Here is an 18,848-nt window from a genome sequence, read left to right on the forward strand (position 1 = left end):
TTGAAATCACATAATAGGATTAATCGCATGATCGTGGGATGATTCAATCCCATAATCGTGGGAGTAATCAGATAAAACTTCACAGGCTGCTATCCTCCCAAATTTCATTTATTTCTATGGCAGTATTGTAAAATTCCATCTTCAATTCCAAGCCACAATTTTTTCTCAGCTCTGCCCATTTCTTGGGACATCAGCTGATTGCGAATTATTCCACGAGAAGGCAGTATGAATGATTACTTTGGGTAAGTATTTTCACATTCATATAATTAGATTTTTTTTTGCAACAAAACCAAGGCACGCAATTATTTTGATATGGAAAAAACCGTAGCCAGACTCACCGCTAACATTGATACACTCTGCTGCGATGTACGCACTGTGCTGTAGTCAATATTACGTTAAACTCAAACATGTCCGAGCTCAAAGAAGCAATGGTAACCAATTTCTGTCCATATGCTGCTCGCATTCACGATATCTACTTATCAAAATATTGCACAAGCCAGCATATAGTAAATACTGAAATTGTCACAATAGTTCAGTCATCTTTCATAGATGACACATCGTAAATATATATTTCCAATAAAACCAGCACATGGATACATCAGCATTACTACATGCATTGCTTGGTGCTAAAATTGCACGAATTTGACATCAATCAATCAGCAGATTCTTGTTTGTTTTGCAACATTTACCCTTTGGTTAACAGACAATCCAGTGAATCCTGTTCATTCAATTCGGGACGAAGCTTAATTAAAACCTCTTCACACGACCGCTAGCATATCACAACCTTCAATTCACACAATGAAAATTCAACTCGCCCAGTTTTTTAACCGGTCCATTCTTAGGCACTGAGATGCCATCAAGGGCTATTGAACAGCTCGTCTTTCAGTAACCTTGGGCCCGTACCAATCCGCTTTTAATGGAGGAGTCCGTTGTTCAGGAGGGTAAGTAGAGTACCGTATCCAACCGATGACATTTCTGGCGCGTGTCAGGGCTCCACCCTTCCTCCCATTTAGGGAACCCCCACTTCGGGGGTTCTAAACTGGGGCCCACGGACCCCACGACAACCGTAAAATAGCGGTGGTTCCAGCATCAAGAGATGCCACCATGGCCACGACCATTGATGCCACCTCCTTGCTACCAATGCATTCTCTCCTCCGCTAGATCCTGCAGCTTGCTGCACAGGAGACATGCATCGAACCTCCAAGATTTGCCCTGGCAGCCGACCACCATCTGGAGGTGCAGGAGGGCAGCAGCAGTGTGCAGTCTGGGGTCCACAGTCAGCAGGCTGCAGTAATGGCACCGGACCCCAACGCGCTTCTGGGAGCGTCACTAGAGCTAGTTACACGAGGAGCCAGTCACACGAGGAGCCAGTCACACGGGGAGCCAGTCACACGAAGAGCAAGTCACACAGGGAGCAAGTCACACGGGGAGCAAGTCACACGGGGAGCAAGTCACACGAAGAGCAAGTCACACGAAGAGCAAGTCACACGGGGAGCAAATCACACGGGGAGCAAGTCACACGGGGAGCCAGTCACACGGGGAGCCAGTCACACGGGGAGTTAGTCACATGGGGAGCCAGTCACACGAAGAGCAAGTCACACGAAGAGCAAGTCACACGAAGAGCAAGTCACACGGGGAGCAAGTCACACGGGGAGCAAGTCACACGGGGAGCAAGTCACACGGGGAGCAAGTCACATGGGGAGTCAGTCACACGGGGAGCAAGTCACATGGGGAGTCAGTCACATGGGGAGCAAGTCACACGAAGAGCAAGTCACACGGGGAGCAAGTCACATGGGGAGCCAGTCACATGGGGAGCAAGTCACACAGGGAGCAAGTCACACGGGGAGCAAGTCACACGAAGAGCAAGTCACACGAAGAGCAAGTCACACGAAGAGCAAGTCACACGGGGAGCAAATCACACGGGGAGCAAGTCACACGGGGAGCCAGTCACACGGGGAGCCAGTCACACGGGGAGTTAGTCACATGGGGAGCCAGTCACACGAAGAGCAAGTCACACGAAGAGCAAGTCACACAGGGAGCAAGTCACACGGGGAGCAAGTCACACGGGGAGCCAGTCACACGGGGAGCAAGTCACACGGGGAGCAAGTCACATGGGGAGTCAGTCACACGGGGAGCAAGTCACATGGGGAGTCAGTCACATGGGGAGCAAGTCACACGAAGAGCAAGTCACACGGGGAGCAAGTCACATGGGGAGCCAGTCACATGGGGAGCAAGTCACACAGGGAGCAAGTCACACGGGGAGCAAGTCACACGGGGAGCCAGTCACACGGGGAGCAAGTCACATGGGGAGCAAGTCACATGGGGAGTCAGTCACACGGGGAGCAAGTCACATGGGGAGCCAGTCACATGGGGAGCAAGTCACACGAAGAGCAAGTCACACGGGGAGTCAGTCACATGGGGAGCCAGTCACACGGGGAGTCAGTCACGGGGAGTCGGTCACATGGGGAGTCAGTCACACGAAGAGCAAGTCACATGGGGAGCCAGTCACACGAAGAGCAAGTCACATGGGGAGCAAGTCACACGGGGAGCAAGTCACACGGGGAGCCAGTCACACGGGGAGCAAGTCACATGGGGAGCCAGTTACACGGGGAGCAAGTCACATGGGGAGCCAGTCACATGGGGAGCCAGTCACATGGGGAGCCAGTCACATGGGGAGCAAGTCACACGGGGAGCAAGTCACATGGGGAGCAAGTCACACGGGGAGCAAGTCACACGGGGAGCAAGTCACATGGGGAGCCAGTCACATGGGGAGCAAGTCACATGGGGAGCAAGTTACACGGGGAGCAAGTCACATGGGGAGCAAGTTACACGGGGAGCAAGTCACACGGGGAGCAAGTCACACGGGGAGCAAGTCACATGGGGAGCCAGTCACATGGGGAGCAAGTCACATGGGGAGCAAGTCACACGGGGAGCAAGTCACACGGGGAGCAAGTCACATGGGGAGCCAGTCACATGGGGAGCAAGTCACATGGGGAGCCAGTTACACGGGGAGCAAGTCACATGGGGAGCAAGTCACACGAAGAGCAAGTCACACGGGGAGCAAGTCACAGGGGAACCAGTTACATGGGGAGTCAGTCACACGGGGAGTCAGTCACATGGGGAGCCAGTCACACGGGGAGCAAGTCACACGGGGAGCAAGTCACAGGGGAACCAGTTACATGGGGAGTCAGTCACACGGGGAGCAAGTCACATGGGGAGCCAGTCACATGGGGAACCAGTCACACGGGGAGCAAGTCACATGGGGAGCAAGTCACATGGGGAGCCAGTCACATGGGGAACCAGTTACACGGGGAGCAAGTTACACGAAGAGCAAGTCACATGGGGAGCAAGTCACACGGGGAGCCAGTCACATGGGGAGCAAGTCACATGGGGAGCCAGTCACATGGGGAGCAAGTCACATGGGGAGCCAGTCACATGGGGAGCAAGTCACATGGGGAGCCAGTCACATGGGGAGCAAGTCACATGGGGAGCCAGTCACATGGGGAGCCAGTCACATGGGGAGCAAGTCACATGGGGAGCCAGTCACATGGGGAGCAAGTCACATGGGGAGCAAGTCACATGGGGAGCCAGTCACATGGGGAGCCAGTCACACGGGGAGCAAGTCACATGGGGAGCCAGTCACATGGGGAACCAGTCACACGGGGAGCAAGTTACACGGGGAGCAAGTTACACGAAGAGCAAGTCACATGGGGAGCAAGTCACACGGGGAGCCAGTCACATGGGGAGCCAGTCACATGGGGAGCAAGTCACATGGGGAGCCAGTCACATGGGGAGCAAGTCACATGGGGAGCCAGTCACATGGGGAGCAAGTCACACGGCGGCCACGGGGATCAGGCCCCTGAGCAACGACCAGCCATGGCACAAAGAAGCTCGCAATACTTTTTCCCTTTTAGCTTGGCATTGGTATAAATTGAAAACAAAGGCGAAAGAAGTGCCATTGCCCTAATGCGGCACTGAAAAGGGGTCATCTGTACGAACAAGAACACGGTTCTACCACTGGTCAGTTAGCGCTATGGTCGTGCTGCTGCAGATACGATGACTCGAGAGGAGTGGGTCGAGACTGACGGCAGAGCGGCAACCAAAGAAGGGAGCTTGCCCCAGAAGAGCGTCCACCACGGAGACGGAGCAATGGGATCATCTCACGCGCAGGAGCTCGGTCGCATCGCAAGGCCGTGAGAGATGGCGACGGCTTGGGAAGGCCTTCGTCCGGCAGTGGATGGAACCCGGCTGATGATTATAATGGTGATTATTAGAGACTCACAGGAAGCTTAACGGACCCCTCCCATAGCCTGAAGGCAGGATAGACAACATCTGTGAACTTGGTTTTAAAAGAATAGAGGGGAATCATCTGAGGAAAAACAATGTGGAAGGACAGAATCCCCTCTTCAAAGTCCAGGAAGACTCCGACCCTCTGCGGTTCCTCGTCGATGACGAGGGGCACCCTCTGGTTGTCGTGGAAGCACCAGTACTCCACGTCGAAGCGCTTGAGGCACCAGGACATCTTGTTGCGGCCCAGGCTGCAGGCGTCGTCGCTGCCCTTGCGGCTCATGGAGCCGTACGCGGCGCCCACCCACCAGCCCCGGCCGGCGCCGCGCACGTCCACCTCCCAGTAGTGGCGCCCCGAGAAGAACCCCTGGGCGCACAGAACCTGCATGACGCTCTCGAAGCGCTCGGCTGCGCGGTCGCAGAACCAGCGGAAGCGGCCGCACGACGCCATCTTGTTGTCGGGGGTGACCGTCAGGTTGGGGTGAGCAGTCCGCGGGTTCAGCTTCACCTCCGTGATGACTGCAGGAGGGGGGGGGGGGGTGGCATGGAATATCGATAGTCATTACATCACGGCAGCGTTCTTCACTTTCGGCGACAACATATCATCGGTGTAAGGGCCACCACACATTTGAAACCATTGGGTTTGACAGCACGATAAACGAGGGTGTTTTCACATTTGTGTATTGTCGAGGGCCGCACTAAAAGCTCCCAGGGGCCGCCAGTGGCCCGTGGGCTTTGCAATGAACAACGCTGCTCTACGGGGATTGTACCGCACCCCAAAACGTAATCAGTTATCACAAACACAATGCAGCAGAAGCTGCATATTAGCACTGTAGACCCACTGTGCTCATTGGGAGGTTGCTCCTTTTCCTGTGCTGACCGCGAGGTCTGTAATTCCGTTTCCTCAGCCATTCCCTGCTCTCGACTTCCTGCCCCTGTTCAATTCCAGGATTGAGACCATCCGCTTCTCGTCTGCTTCAGACTGACTCATGTATAATACAGTACCTATACGCCTATATTTGCATGTGGTAAATGCATCTCACTGATTTGTGTAGCTTTTTGACATGCAGTCCCATACTAACGTAAACATGTGAAGGGTGGCAAGCGAAAAGGAAGATGAGACCAACAGCTCGAGCATCGTTCAGCTCCTCACCGAGGCCGTGTGTCCTGCGCTGGCGCTAGATTGAGGCTTCGTACGCGACGTGAGGAACCAGACTCACGGGCACAGCCTGGCAGCCATCGCCGTGGTGATGCCGTAACTCGACAACGACAGTGATGGCACCGCCAACTCACTCCGGCACGGCCCACGGCCACCGTGACGTCTGCCTCGGCTCATGCACGAAACCTCAAACTGGCAGCGCGTCGGACAGCCCGGAGGTGTACTACAACACGCCGTTCGGTACACGCAGCAGCAACACGCACGGCCTTCCTTTAAATCCACTCCTGGATGAGGGCCTCCCCAAGTCGCGCAGGTTGCGCCGGTTCTTTGACCTAGTCCGCGGCAAGGTAAAAGGTAAAAGCAACGAGCCTACCTTTACCCTACCTTTTACCCTTACCCCATACAAATTACCCGATTACAGGGTAATTACCGGAGTACTACACATTAAAAAGTTTTATAACAGGTAAATGCGAGGTAGAGCGCTTTATTCATATTGAATACTCTCGAATCGGGCGTTGAGGCTGTCGACAACACCGTCCTCCATAACCTCCTCGTCCCAGTCATCTTGGTCGATGACAATCTCATCAACAACCTGATCAAGTTCGTCATTGTCATCGTCCTCGGACGAACGACGGGCAATAAGATCCTGCGCCGCTCCGGCTCGATCCACGAGCGCAAGCACATGGACTGGATGAAGAGCATCGACGACAGCGACTGGCGAACGCGCGTGAACTCTCGCCCGGCTCCGCTATTCGCACATTCGCAGGGAGTTGACGTCGCCGGCGCTCCCAAGCAGTCGCAGGCCATCTTGCAGTGGACAGGGAGCAGCTCTTTGCTGGGAGACCACCACTGCATTACGTCAATGAAGGCGCTGGCGGTCGTGACGTCCGTGCTCAGAAAACGATCGAGTTCATCGCCGTCGTCGATGGAGCTGCCGACGTTGCTGAACAGGGCACTGACCAGCGACCGCTCCTCCATGTGGGCAGCGACTGCCGTCGGCGGGATCGTGAGCACGTCCGAGTAGCGATGCCGCAGGACAGAGCGGATCATGGCCTTCAGTGTAGCCAGCTCGTCTTGGTCTGTCGTTGTCGGCAGCTGTGGATTCAAGTAGGATGCCACAATGGCTGGTGCGGTACCGCACCAGCTCGGCCTTCGTCCCTGTCGCGGTCAAGGACTCATCGAGCGCTCTAAGAACGGCTTCACCGCGATCGCAATGACGGACCAGGTGCTCCATCGTCACCGGCACGAGATCCAATGTCGACTTGCGGTCCACCGACACTGAGGTCATGACCTGGCGCGGCATTCGCAGGAATGCTGTCACGCCCTCGATGTTTGCCCACTGCAGTTCAGAGAAAGCACCGACGCCGATCACATCCTGGAAGTGCGCCATGATAATGTCCAATGGGACACGCTTTTTGATGGCGTCGTCGCCCAGGTAAAACGTCGAATTCCACCTGGTCGGGGAGTCCTGGTGCGTCGGCTCCTTGCTGGCGAGCTTGGCGATCTCGGCCTCGCAGCGGTACGACTGCCGGACGACCTTGCTGCGCGTGATATTGACGAGCGCCTCGCGCAGTTCGGCTTTGGTCGACTTGATCAGTTTGAGAACTTGGACGACGCCGATCTGGACCGAATGATCCACGCAGCGAATATGGTGGCAAGCCTGCAACTGCTCATATCTGGCGTCCACGCTGACCATGGCGAACAAAGTCTTGACAGCACTGATCGCATCGGAGCCATTGTCGCTGGTGACAACGAACAGCTTGATCGAGACATTGTGCCCGAGGCTTTGGAGGTGCTCAAACAGAGCGGTGCCAATGCGCTTGCCAACACCCCTTCAGGACTGCACATTGAGGATCGTCGGCAGCATGAATTTCAACGCACCAGATTTGGTGTCGATTCAGTGCACCGTGACCATCCAAAATCCCTTCAGGTTGCGGTTCGACCACCAGTCGATGGTGAGCGAGATAGCGACGTCCAGGTTGGAGAAGAACGCCCCGACGATGGGCAGCATGATGGCGTGATGCTCCACAATCCTGTGAATGATGGTGCGGGTCGACGGGCCCCCGTATCCCTGCGTCAATGTGTGGACCAAGGTCTTGAACTTGTCGTTGCCGGCGGCTCGCAAAGAGATTGCACCTTGGATAACAAATCCAACCACCACGTTCTCAAACTTTACCAGGAGGCGATCCGGGATCGCTGGCCGGCTGAGCGTTTGCCGCATTAGGCGGCTCGCCGACGCCGACGTCCCGACCTCGCTGCCTGGGGCGAGCACGTTGTGCTTCTTGAGGTGGGCTTTCCACCCCGACGCGTTCGTGTGGGAGGAAAACCACTCGTGGCAGTGCACGCACTGCCGCTTTCCTTGCCGCACATGGGGATCACCCTCCATCCAATCGTGAGTGTCCTCCCACGGGAACGCATGCTGCTGCCTCGTTCGATTGCTGTTCGCAACGGCCCCGGAAATGCCGTTGCTGGCATCCTCGACCTCATCCTCTACCTCAAGAACGTGGTCCGTCTCCATCTGGTCCCACATCAATGATTACAATTAAAGATGGAGGCCACGGACTGCGCCACGGAGCTATTAGCGAGCGGTAAACAAGGTGTTTACCAGGTAATACTTCGCGCTACCTTTACCCTACCCTTTACGTTACTCCTTGGCATGGTCGACACCTTTACCCTTTTACCCCGTGAAAAGGGTAAATTACCGTACCTTGCCGGGGCCTAATTTGACCATATTTCACGACGTTGGTGAGTGCAGATTGATAAAGGGTTGGGGGCGGAGGGGACCCAGGGCCGTTTCACGGTTGGGGAAGGCGTGGGGGGAGCATCGAGGTTGTTTTGGAGTAGAGAAGAGTACTATACAACGACGATTGTTTTTCTTGCACTGCCCTCTGCTGCCCACAATGGAGCCCTGCGCCAATCACGTCCGTAACTCTACGAAGGAGCGGCAGGGGAATCAATGGGGTCTCTCACACTGCAGGTATCTCTGTCGGTTGGTGGTGGCGGCGGCGGCAGCGGCGGCGGGCGGCTCGCAGTCGCCGGTCGAATGAGCTCTTCCCACCACTACCCTGGTCGGACGTGCCCCATGGCCGTGCCTCATCGTCCGTGCCGGTTTACGCGAGGACGCTTGAGCTGTCAAGAAACAATCGACAGTTGTAAGGTGTCACCTTCCCGCCGCTGCGTTCGCTCAATGCCTGTGCGTATGAAAAGGCTTCTTAATGTCCACTGTGCGCTTCGTGACGGTGGAGGAGATGCAGGGGTAGCGCTTACCGCACTCGGGCACCTCCTGCGCCGAACTTGCTTGCGGCTCTGCACGACACAACGCAGAGCATTAACGTCACGCAATTCCTGGTTGGCCACACAAACATTTCTGGAGATATATTAAACTTGGGGTGCGGGTTAGGTGTCCAAACAAACTCAGCCATGTTTAGTCTGGTTCCAATCCCAGCTGGTTTGAAGTATACTCTGATCGCACACATACTCCGGCTTTGCTCTGTTAATTTCTGTCGCAGTAAAAATACTTCGTAAAGTATTTTCAAAACCAGCCTCTTAAAGTAATGCCACTCAGGCAATTCTGCGAGTGAAAAATTTCCCAGTTTCCTGGGAACACCAACCTAATGGACCAATAATCCCCGTGAATTTCATCCCGTTTAAGGATTTTACATTTATTTGAAGAGAAAGGCTAAACTCTCACGTCTGCATTTCCTGATCACAATGGCAAGGTCAATAATTCAATGGAATCGTTTAACAAGTTAATAAGATTTTGATTTAAAGCTTTCGTGACTGCAGGGATTCATATTCTTGGTTCTTTCGGGAAAGTCAAGTAGAAGAGAAATAATAAAATAATAAAAATATAAAACAATAACATTCTCACAAAGTTTCGACTGCTGTGGGTTTCACACCTGATGATGATTGCTTGTGTTGCAGTCGAAACGTCGTGATAATTTTATTGTTTAATATTTTTATTATTTTATTGTTTCCCTTCTATGTGACTTTACCAAAAGAACCAAGAATACAAGTTAATAAGAACCTAGTGATTTCAGCATTTGCACTGCCGCAGACCTCTGCTGGATGGGTGTCTCTGTCCGTGGCTGGGGTGGCTGACGTGGTCCCCACAAAACGCCTCCAAGTGATCCACCGCCTCCAGAATCTTCTGCAGCTTCACACTCTCCAGGGAGAAACGCTGCACCTCCAGATCCTCGGCTTCCGGGGGCATCGCGTCGCTAAAGTCCTGCACGGTGACACGAATCGTTTCACATTCGGTTCTATTTTCCTCATCATTGTCCATGTTAATAATAAAAATAACAAAAACCACCAACATTATGAACCCAGTGAACAGAGGTCGATTTCTGTCCATGGTTCGGCTCAGTGGCATGTGATTTCTGGCCATGGTTAGGATCAGTGGCATGTGATTTCTGGCCATGGTTATGATCAGTAGCATGTGATTTCTGTACGGGCCCTGAAACGTCCCCTTCATGAATCCGCACTGATGGTCAAGTATGGTCAATCACCCCGTAAACGCCATGGCCTAGGGATGACTTCATCCAGCAGTGGATTGTCACATGGCTGAACATTTTTTTAATTCAAGTTGATACTAGATTCAACTCAAGCAGACTTGAGAAACAAAAGGGTAACTGAGCTTCCATATTGAGATTGTTAAATTTATAGATTTTTTTTATTTATACTTGGTGAATTTGAAAATTTCATTTTGTGTTTATTTACAAGGTTAGTTCATGTTTGTTTTACTAAAGTGTTGGACGTATTCATGACCACACAGGTAAAAGTTGCTGTGAAGTTCAAGTTGTTCACTTTGACGTACCTCGATGCTGGCCAGATTCCAAATGTTGATGCTTGCCAGCGCATTCAACATCCTATTCCGTAGTTCGGATATTTCTGCATTTTGTGCCGTCAGTTTCTTGATCTCCTTGTCAACTCTTAATTGGGTTATTTGCTTCTCCATGTCAACAGCCTTCATGGTGCATCTCTCATAGTCCTCCAGTACCCTCTGCAGGCCTTGAAACTGCACTAACAGCTTACCGTGGAAGCCTTCACACGACACCTACAGATAAAGACACATACACACACAGCCACGATTATAGTTTCAGGACAGCAGAGTGGTGCAGTGCTGATACTCGTGCCTCACAAGAAGAAGTTCCTGGGTTGTATTTCCGACTCGGGCGCATCTCTGTGTGGTGGCTGTGTTCTCTCCCTGCTCTGAGGGCCAAACTCAGGGCGTGCTTCTAATCCCCTGACGCTCCGCTTCTCAACCCTGCTCATTCCACGGCGACGGAGTTGAGAGGGCCGGGGGTTGGGGCTGACGGCTGTCTGCTGCTGCTGCTGGATTGCACACGCGCCACCAACAGAGAGGGGAGGGTGGGAGGTGCGGGAGTGGGGGTCGGATCGGCCACTGAACGGCACGAAGGAGACTTCGTCCGTTCTGAACTACAGTGATGAGGTTCTTTTCTTTACTATCATTCCGAAAATACCGCGGCACACCAAGGACTTTTCCGCAGCACACCCGTCTCCTACGGCATACCGGTCTACCGCGGCACACCAGTTGGGAAGAGCTGCTCTAACTCTCCGCTTTGCGAGATCTCCAAGTGGACGCCTTGTCTCACGACGCGACAGCGATGACACAACTAGAATTTACTTGGGAGGACAGCGTAGTTATATATATAAAAACATCAGCTTAGCATGTTACCGTATTTGTTTTAAACGTGGTAGAATTCAGCAATATATATTTTTGGTTATATTTCCAATATACTAACCCTACGGAAGTACAGTATATAGCTACCGCATGTGGGAACACAGAGCTCTACGGAATGTACTCTAACTTCCAGAGTTTAGCCAAAGCATAATCACAACAATGGGAGACTTATGGTTTCTCTTAAACAAGAGGAAACGAGGTTGTGTAATTTGCTGTTACCATCTATAGATCACAAGCACTCGATTTAAATTGGAAGAAAGACTTCATAACATGGCCACAGGCCTGTATGCACACGTGATTTATTTTGTAACTTGTACATACGACAGCAGATATCGACACTCCTGTAACAGGGGGTGCACTCTTACGTTAATTCCAGTTGTGATCTCCTTCAATTGAGAAATGCTCTCCTCTTTCCTGTGGGAAGTCTCATCCAGAAACGTCAATTTGGTTTGCAGCGATTTCTAGAATAGAGACACAAACGCAGCAACAGTCACGGGTTGAATGCAGCAACTTGTTAATTAACTACGGCGCCCTCATAGCTGGCCAGGCGGCTCAAACATTACAGCACTGATTTGGTACCGCTGAGGTCCCGGCTTAGCATCAGAGCGGCTGCCTCCTGTGATTAAAACCACATTCTCGAGTGTAGTGAAGAGGGGATGCCCTCCGCCCGTTCATCAATGATTGCACGGTTGTTGTTTTTTGTAACACATTTAATTTGGTTCTGCACTTTATTTCGTTAAAGTCAAGTCTTAAGAAGTTGAAAGTATCGGTTTGACCGTTATGCGATGAACACAACTCTCTGAGATATTTCCGTCCCCTACTGTTTGGACCAGAGGCTGCTTGATGGGAACTCTGAGGCTCCACGGGGATATGATTTGGGGTGAAGGACAAAACAAACTTTGGAGCCATGCCCCGACACAGGACGGGGAGGATGTGAGCCAGGTGTGGTGGCGCACACCTGCGATCGAGCGCTCCAGAGGCAAGGGGTGATGGATCACAGAGAAATTTGTGAAATACACAAGCTCACTGGGCAGAGATGAAAGTCGAGCAAGTGGATTTGCGAGCTCCGTGTTGACCTTTCAGCGTTACTCCCTTGCAGGTGATGATGACATTCGATGAAAAAGAGAGTGAGGAATTCCTGGATAAATACATTTAGATTTCTTCCCTTTGTCAAACTGCTGCTGACTGAAGCTATCGCTGATCTGTGTGCTTGTTTGACCACACTTAAGCACACTGCTAAGTGCAGGTTGGTACAGGTTGGTGCAGAACAGAAGCCCAGAATAAATTTAAATATTACTTGCCACCAATGTATGTATGTTGAACTTCTTTCACACCATACGTAGACAACCGTGTTAATCGGGGGTGCCATGGCCGGGGATCAGACTCAGGCCATGTTTATAGCTAATGCACACAACCTCTGAGGGTCCCATCCAGACTCTAGAGCTGTCATCAACTCCCCAGGTCCCCCAATGGTTTTAAGCCATAGAAGAGGACCTTGAGCAGGGTGGGTGTAGCCATCAGTGCATTCAGTGGCGTGGCGAGGTTGTCGTGGGCCCTGTTACAAGGAATGATTTGGGGCAACCCCTCTGTCCATTATCCCCCTCTTTGTAGCCCCGCACCTGGGCTAGATTTTCCACCTCTGATGTGTAAACATATCTGGGGCACATCATGGTGAGAATACTGTAAGAGGGGAGTTCTACATTACTATTTTATTATTACATATCTCACTCGACATTTGGGCCTCTGCTCAGCAACTGTTTTTAAAATTAAATAAAATCTTTGGACTTTTAAGGTCCAGGAGAGATGAAACAGATGTCTCAGAAGAGCCACCTCAAAACGAGGACGATCCTGGGCAATCTCAGGACAGGCATGTACGTACGTACGTTGAACTGCTTTCACACCGAGCGCAGCCAACCGTGCTAATTCGAGGTGTGGGGAAGGAACAAGAAAACCCAAGCCCAGGCCCTTGTAGCACACCGGCCTGGTGCAACCGCCCCTCCCAAACGCTCGACTCGTCAGCCGCTCCGCTGAAGGCGCTGGAAGTGAAGGCTTATGCCAACCGCGTCCTGGCACCTCTCACCTTCTTGTCGAGCAACTCCTGCTCGACCGTGACGACGCGGTGCTGCTTGTGCCGCCCCAGGAGAGGGCACAGGCCGCACACCGAGACGCCGTCGTCTCGGCAGAAGAGCTCCAGCGCCTTGCCGTGCTCGGGGCAGCGGATGGCGCTGAGGTCGCGCACGGGCTCCGTCAGGTTGTGTCCCCGGAACGGCGGGCTGCGCAAGTGGGGACGCACGTGCATCTCGCAGTACGAGGCCAGGCACGTGAGGCACGTCTTGGCGGCCGGCAGCTTACTCACGAGGCAGAAGTCGCAGGACGGGAGGGAGCCGGCGTCCGGCGCAGGGCACCCGGCGGCGTCGTGGCCCGAGCCGCCCGGGCGATCGTCCAAGCCGGCGGCAGCGACGGCGTGGACGATCCCCTCCTCCGGGGCGACGCGCCGGGGGGCCCTCGCGTCGCCCTGGCACAGAGGGCACGAGCTGCTGCTGCTGCTGCTGCCCGCGCCGGCCGCGTCGGTGGTGCAAATGCCTTTGGTGCATTGGGAGCAGAAGTTGTGGTTGCAGTCCAATCGGATTGCGTTCGTGGAAACGTTTTCGCAGATGGAACAGGGCGAGCCACTTTCCGAAGAGTGCTCCATTCTCGTCACGCCTGTCAACAGAGACACTCCCGAGTGAAACTCGTCCAATGTGCGATGCTCGATTAAGCATCGGGGATCAGATTCAGAAGCTAGACAAAAGCTACGGTTTGATGAAGGTCTCCTCCCCCAAACCCTGTTGGTCATTGGGGTTGTGTAACCATACTTCACCACGCTGGTCAACCTGAGTTGGCTGAAGTTGAGTGGGTGGTGTATCATCATAACCGGTTCACATATCGCTCGTCTATGCTCCTCTAGTACCGTACAGGAACGGTATCTGGAAATTGGGGCGAGTGCCATGGTGTCCAGCTCGATCACGACGGCGGCGGCCCTGCGATTGGACGTCGCTCGCATGGCAGCAGAGGTGCTGCTTCTGTCTCGAGACGTCGTGGACAAAGACAAAGATCCCCCGTATAGCTTTAATAGACTGTTGGGGCAAGTGCTGTTAGCGAGCACCGATGAAGGCCGGCACGGCCCACGAGGGGGTGGGTGTGGCCAGCGCCACGCTCGGCCGCCTTTGTCTCCCTGATGGCGATGTTTACACACCGCACCAGGTACTCGTTTGAGGCTGAGTCGATCTAGGGAAGGCCCAGCTCGGATAATCGTGGACGGGAAGCGAACTCGGGTGGCCGGGTTCCTGTCGCGGTACGCTGATCGCTCCGCCACCGCTCCCCATGAACAAAGAGACAACCAGTTAAACCACAGCTATCGTGGTTATTTATCACTTCGCTTGTTTAACCAGGCAAGTCTCGCCGAGTCTCAAGACCCCTCCTCAGGAGGGTCCTGTCAAGTTTTTTGATGTCGTTTCTATGTTTAATGCCAATCGAGTGATTTTTAGGTAATCTTTCAGCAGTGGTTGTTCAGCCAATGCTGTTTACAGTGTGGGGTTTTCTTGTCTTGTAGGAGGAAACCAGATGACACGGTCCGGATGAAACTCAAACAGAACAGGCAGAGAACATCCGCACAGACTAAAACACTCTCACACCGCACAGACTAAAACACTCTCACTCCGCACACACTAAAACACTCTCACACCGCACAGACTAAAACACTCTCACTCCGCACAGACTAAAACACTCTCGCTCCGCACACACTAAAACACTCTCACTCCGCACACACTAAAACACTCTCACTCCGCACACACTAAAACACTCTCACTCCGCACAGACTAAAACACTCTCGCTCCGCACACACTAAAACACTCTCACTCCGCACAGACTAAAACACTCTCACTCCGCACACACTAAAACACTCTCACTCCGCACACACTAAAACACTCTCACTCCGCACAGACTAAAACACTCTCACTCCGCACAGACTAAAACACTCTCACTCCGCACAGACTAAAACACTCTCACTCCGCACACACTAAAACACTCTCACTCCGCACAGACTAAAACACTCTCACTCCGCACAGACTAAACACTCTCACTCCGCACAGACTAAAACACTCTCACTCCGCACAGACGAAAACTCTCTCACTCCGCACAGACTAAAACACTCTCACTCCGCACACACTAAAACACTCTCACTCCGCACAGACTAAAACACTCTCACTCCGCACAGACTAAAACACTCTCACTCCGCACAGACTAAAACACTCTCACTCCGCACAGACTAAAATACTCTCACTCCGCACAGACTAAAACACTCTCACTCCGCACACACTAAAACACTCTCACTCCGCACACACTAAAACACTCTCACTCCGCACACACTAAAACACTCTCACTCCGCACAGACTAAAACACTCTCACTCCGCACAGACTAAAACACTCTCACTCCGCACAGACTAAAACACTCTCACTCCGCACACACTAAAACACTCTCACTCCGCACACACTAAAACACTCTCACTCCGCACAGACTAAAACACTCTCACTCCGCACACACTAAAACACTCTCACTCCGCACACACTAAAACACTCTCACTCCGCACACACTAAAACACTCTCACTCCGCACACACTAAAACACTCTCACTCCGCACAGACTAAAACACTCTCACTCCGCACACACTAAAACACTCTCACTCCGCACAGACTAAAACACTCTCACTCCACACAGACTAAAACACTCTCACTCCGCACACACTAAAACACTCTCACTCCGCACAGACTAAAACACTCTCACTCCGCACACACTAAAACACTCTCACTCCGCACAGACTAAAACACTCTCACTCCGCACAGACTAAAACACTCTCACTCCGCACAGACTAAAACACTCTCACTCCGCACAGACTAAAACACTCTCACTCCGCACAGACTAAAACACTCTCACTCCGCACACACTAAAACACTCTCACTCCGCACAGACTAAAACACTCTCACTCCGCACAGACTAAAACACTCTCACTCCGCACAGACTAAAACACTCTCGCTCCGCACACACTAAAACACTCTTACTCCGCACAGACTAAAACACTCTCACTCCGCACAGACTAAAACACTCTCGCTCCGCACACACTAAAACACTCTCACTCCGCACAGACTAAAACACTCTCACTCCGCACACACTAAAACACTCTCACTCCGCACACACTAAAACACTCTCACTCCGCACACACTAAAACACTCTCACTCCGCACACACTAAAACACTCTCACTCCGCACACACTAAAACACTCTCACTCCGCACACACTAAAACACTCTCACTCCGCACACACTAAAACACTCTCACTCCGCACACACTAAAACACTCTCACTCCGCACACACTAAAACACTCTCACTCCGCACACACTAAAACACTCTCACTCCGCACACACTAAAACACTCTCACTCCGCACACACTAAAACACTCTCACTCCGCACACACTAAAACACTCTCATGCTGATGCTACAATGCAGCAGCGCAGTGCGATGGTGGTCAATCACCCCGGACGCCACAACTCCACAACTCCACTTTCATATTCACTGCCAGCGCCCGCGGTGCCACTGCAATGGCCCAGCCCGCGGCGCCTGCTGCTGCTGCACAGAGCCACAGCGAGCAGCAGCAGCGGCACAGACAGCACGGGCGACTCCACATCTCCGTCTCTCTGCACATGTCCGGTTAAAGAAAACGCCCCGGGGTAAAACGTTCACGCGCACTTCGTCACCGTCTAGCGATATCAATCAGGTGACAAGTTTCACCGAAGGAGCATCTTCCATCCACTCACCCGTGCTCACCAGCGGCCACGCTCACAGCAACCGTAGCTCGCCTCACCTGCTGCTTCGTGCAGGCAAACCTCACCCCGCACAGCCACCACCGCCGCCGACGCTCTCACGCGCGCGACACGGAATTCCCCTCCCACTCTCACGCGCGCGACACCCACGGGGCCCTCTTCCTCCTCCCGCTCAGCTCCGACGCTCTCACGCGCGCGACACGGGACTCACCTCCCACTCTCACGCGCGCGACACGGAACTCCCCTCCCACTCTCACGCGCGCGACACGGAACTCCCCTCCCACTCTCACGCGCGCGACACGGGACTCCCCTCCCACTCTCCGTGTCATCACGTGCGTCTCGCTCACGAGCTACGCGAAATAGGCGCATTTCCATCCGTATATCCCGCGCTGTCAGTCATGATGGCTGCTTGCCCATAGCTGGCCACCCTGCTGAGTGCAGGCCAATGAAGGGGACGATTGTGGGGGAGCCAGGCCGGCGAGATACCATTTACCACTCACGTTATCGCCGTGCCGGTATTGAACTTAGGCCTCTGATTAAAGTCCAGCGTGCCTCGGTGCACAGCGTGATCCCTGAACCACAGCGATGTAAACAACGCATTTGCCTTGCTCTCGAACTCCAACTGGTGATGATAAAACCGAGCAGTGGATATCACGAAACCCACCACTGGCGATCTCCAAGAGGCAGAAACACGCGGAGCACAGGATCGGGGAACACATGCAAGCTTGAAACATCGCTTTGTGAAGTTTAAGATAAATAAGTTGTCCAGGGCAGGACACATCATAGCTAGAAGGGATGACCCCATCTGAGAGGATGAGCGATGAGATAGGCTCAGCCGTAGACGTTGGACGACTTTTGTGGCATTGCACGACTGTGAAGGATGGTCACGTGCACGGTCTAATGATGAAACTGATCTCGAGGAAATGTATAATTGAGTCAGTGCCTTCATTATCTGTGAATGTGGGGGTGTGATCGTGCCCGAGTGCCTCCCAGTGGTTGGACGACAGCATCATGTGGGGCAGTGACCTCTCCGCTTAAGATGCTGACAGTTCAGGAGTCCGCTCTCGTGTCCAGGATTCTAGCAGGAGGCAATTCAAACGTATCTCCGGTTTTTGGCTATTGGCCAAAGTAGATCTGCGTGTAATAATTTAGTTTTCTGCAAATGTATTATTTAAAAGTGTTTTTTGTTTAAGTCCTGTATTGACGGTATGGGTGTGCTGCTCCATGCTGCCTCACGCTTCTTCCATAGTTCCATTTCCATTTATTTGGTATAGCCCTGTGAGCCATTCGGCTCTTGAATCGGGTGCAACCGCAACAAACAAAAAACAAAAACATGAACAAGAAAACATCTTAAAGTGATTATGTGACTGTGTAAACAGAAAATCCAGGAAAAAAACATCAAAATATTTCTGAAATAGCACCGTACACCAACGCTGTGTGCAAATATCCCAGTGGGATGCAAGTCAAACAACAACAACCACAAGACAACTAAGATTTAGGCCATCAGTCTAACTCCGTACTACAATAAACAAAAACATGGCCAAACCAAGAAAACTTTTCGAAATCACCAAAATAAAAGCCATACATGCAATGTAACAGTAATCATAGGGACTGTGACCGAATTTTTAACAATAAACTACATAAATAAATTATAACACCAAACCCTAGAGCTATATTTTAGGCCACTGAATAGCAGTGGCAGCTAGGTAGTGATTCAAGTTGCCGTTTATTGGCAATAGCATTCCAGACCCTGGGGGCATCAATATCAAAGGCTCTTCCTCCGGTTTTTGTACGGCAATAAGGAATGTGAAGCAGGCAAATGAGCGAAGACCTGAGGTCAAATTT

General features: G+C 52.5%; 1 protein-coding gene across 1 annotated transcript; it reads right to left on the reverse strand.

The window, feature by feature from the left end:
• Positions 1-90: 90 nt before the first annotated feature.
• On the reverse strand, positions 91-17,205 carry LOC116947912 (tripartite motif-containing protein 14-like). The gene is made up of 8 exons (XM_032964215.2): positions 17,045-17,205; positions 13,231-13,853; positions 11,516-11,611; positions 10,263-10,502; positions 9,506-9,674; positions 8,714-8,752; positions 8,417-8,575; positions 91-4,806 (listed from the first exon to the last, which is right to left on the reverse strand). Exons 2-8 carry the CDS (start codon positions 13,840-13,842, stop codon positions 4,271-4,273), a joined length of 1,851 nt encoding a protein of 616 aa, XP_032820106.1. The 5' UTR covers positions 13,843-13,853; positions 17,045-17,205; the 3' UTR covers positions 91-4,270.
• Positions 17,206-18,848: the final 1,643 nt, after the last annotated feature.

Source organism: Petromyzon marinus, chromosome 31 (genome assembly GCF_048934315.1).
Source record: "Petromyzon marinus isolate PM22_M1 ecotype Great Lakes invasive population chromosome 31, UKy_Petmar_22M1.pri1.0, whole genome shotgun sequence".
In the NCBI taxonomy this organism is placed as follows: domain Eukaryota; kingdom Metazoa; phylum Chordata; class Hyperoartia; order Petromyzontiformes; family Petromyzontidae; genus Petromyzon; species Petromyzon marinus.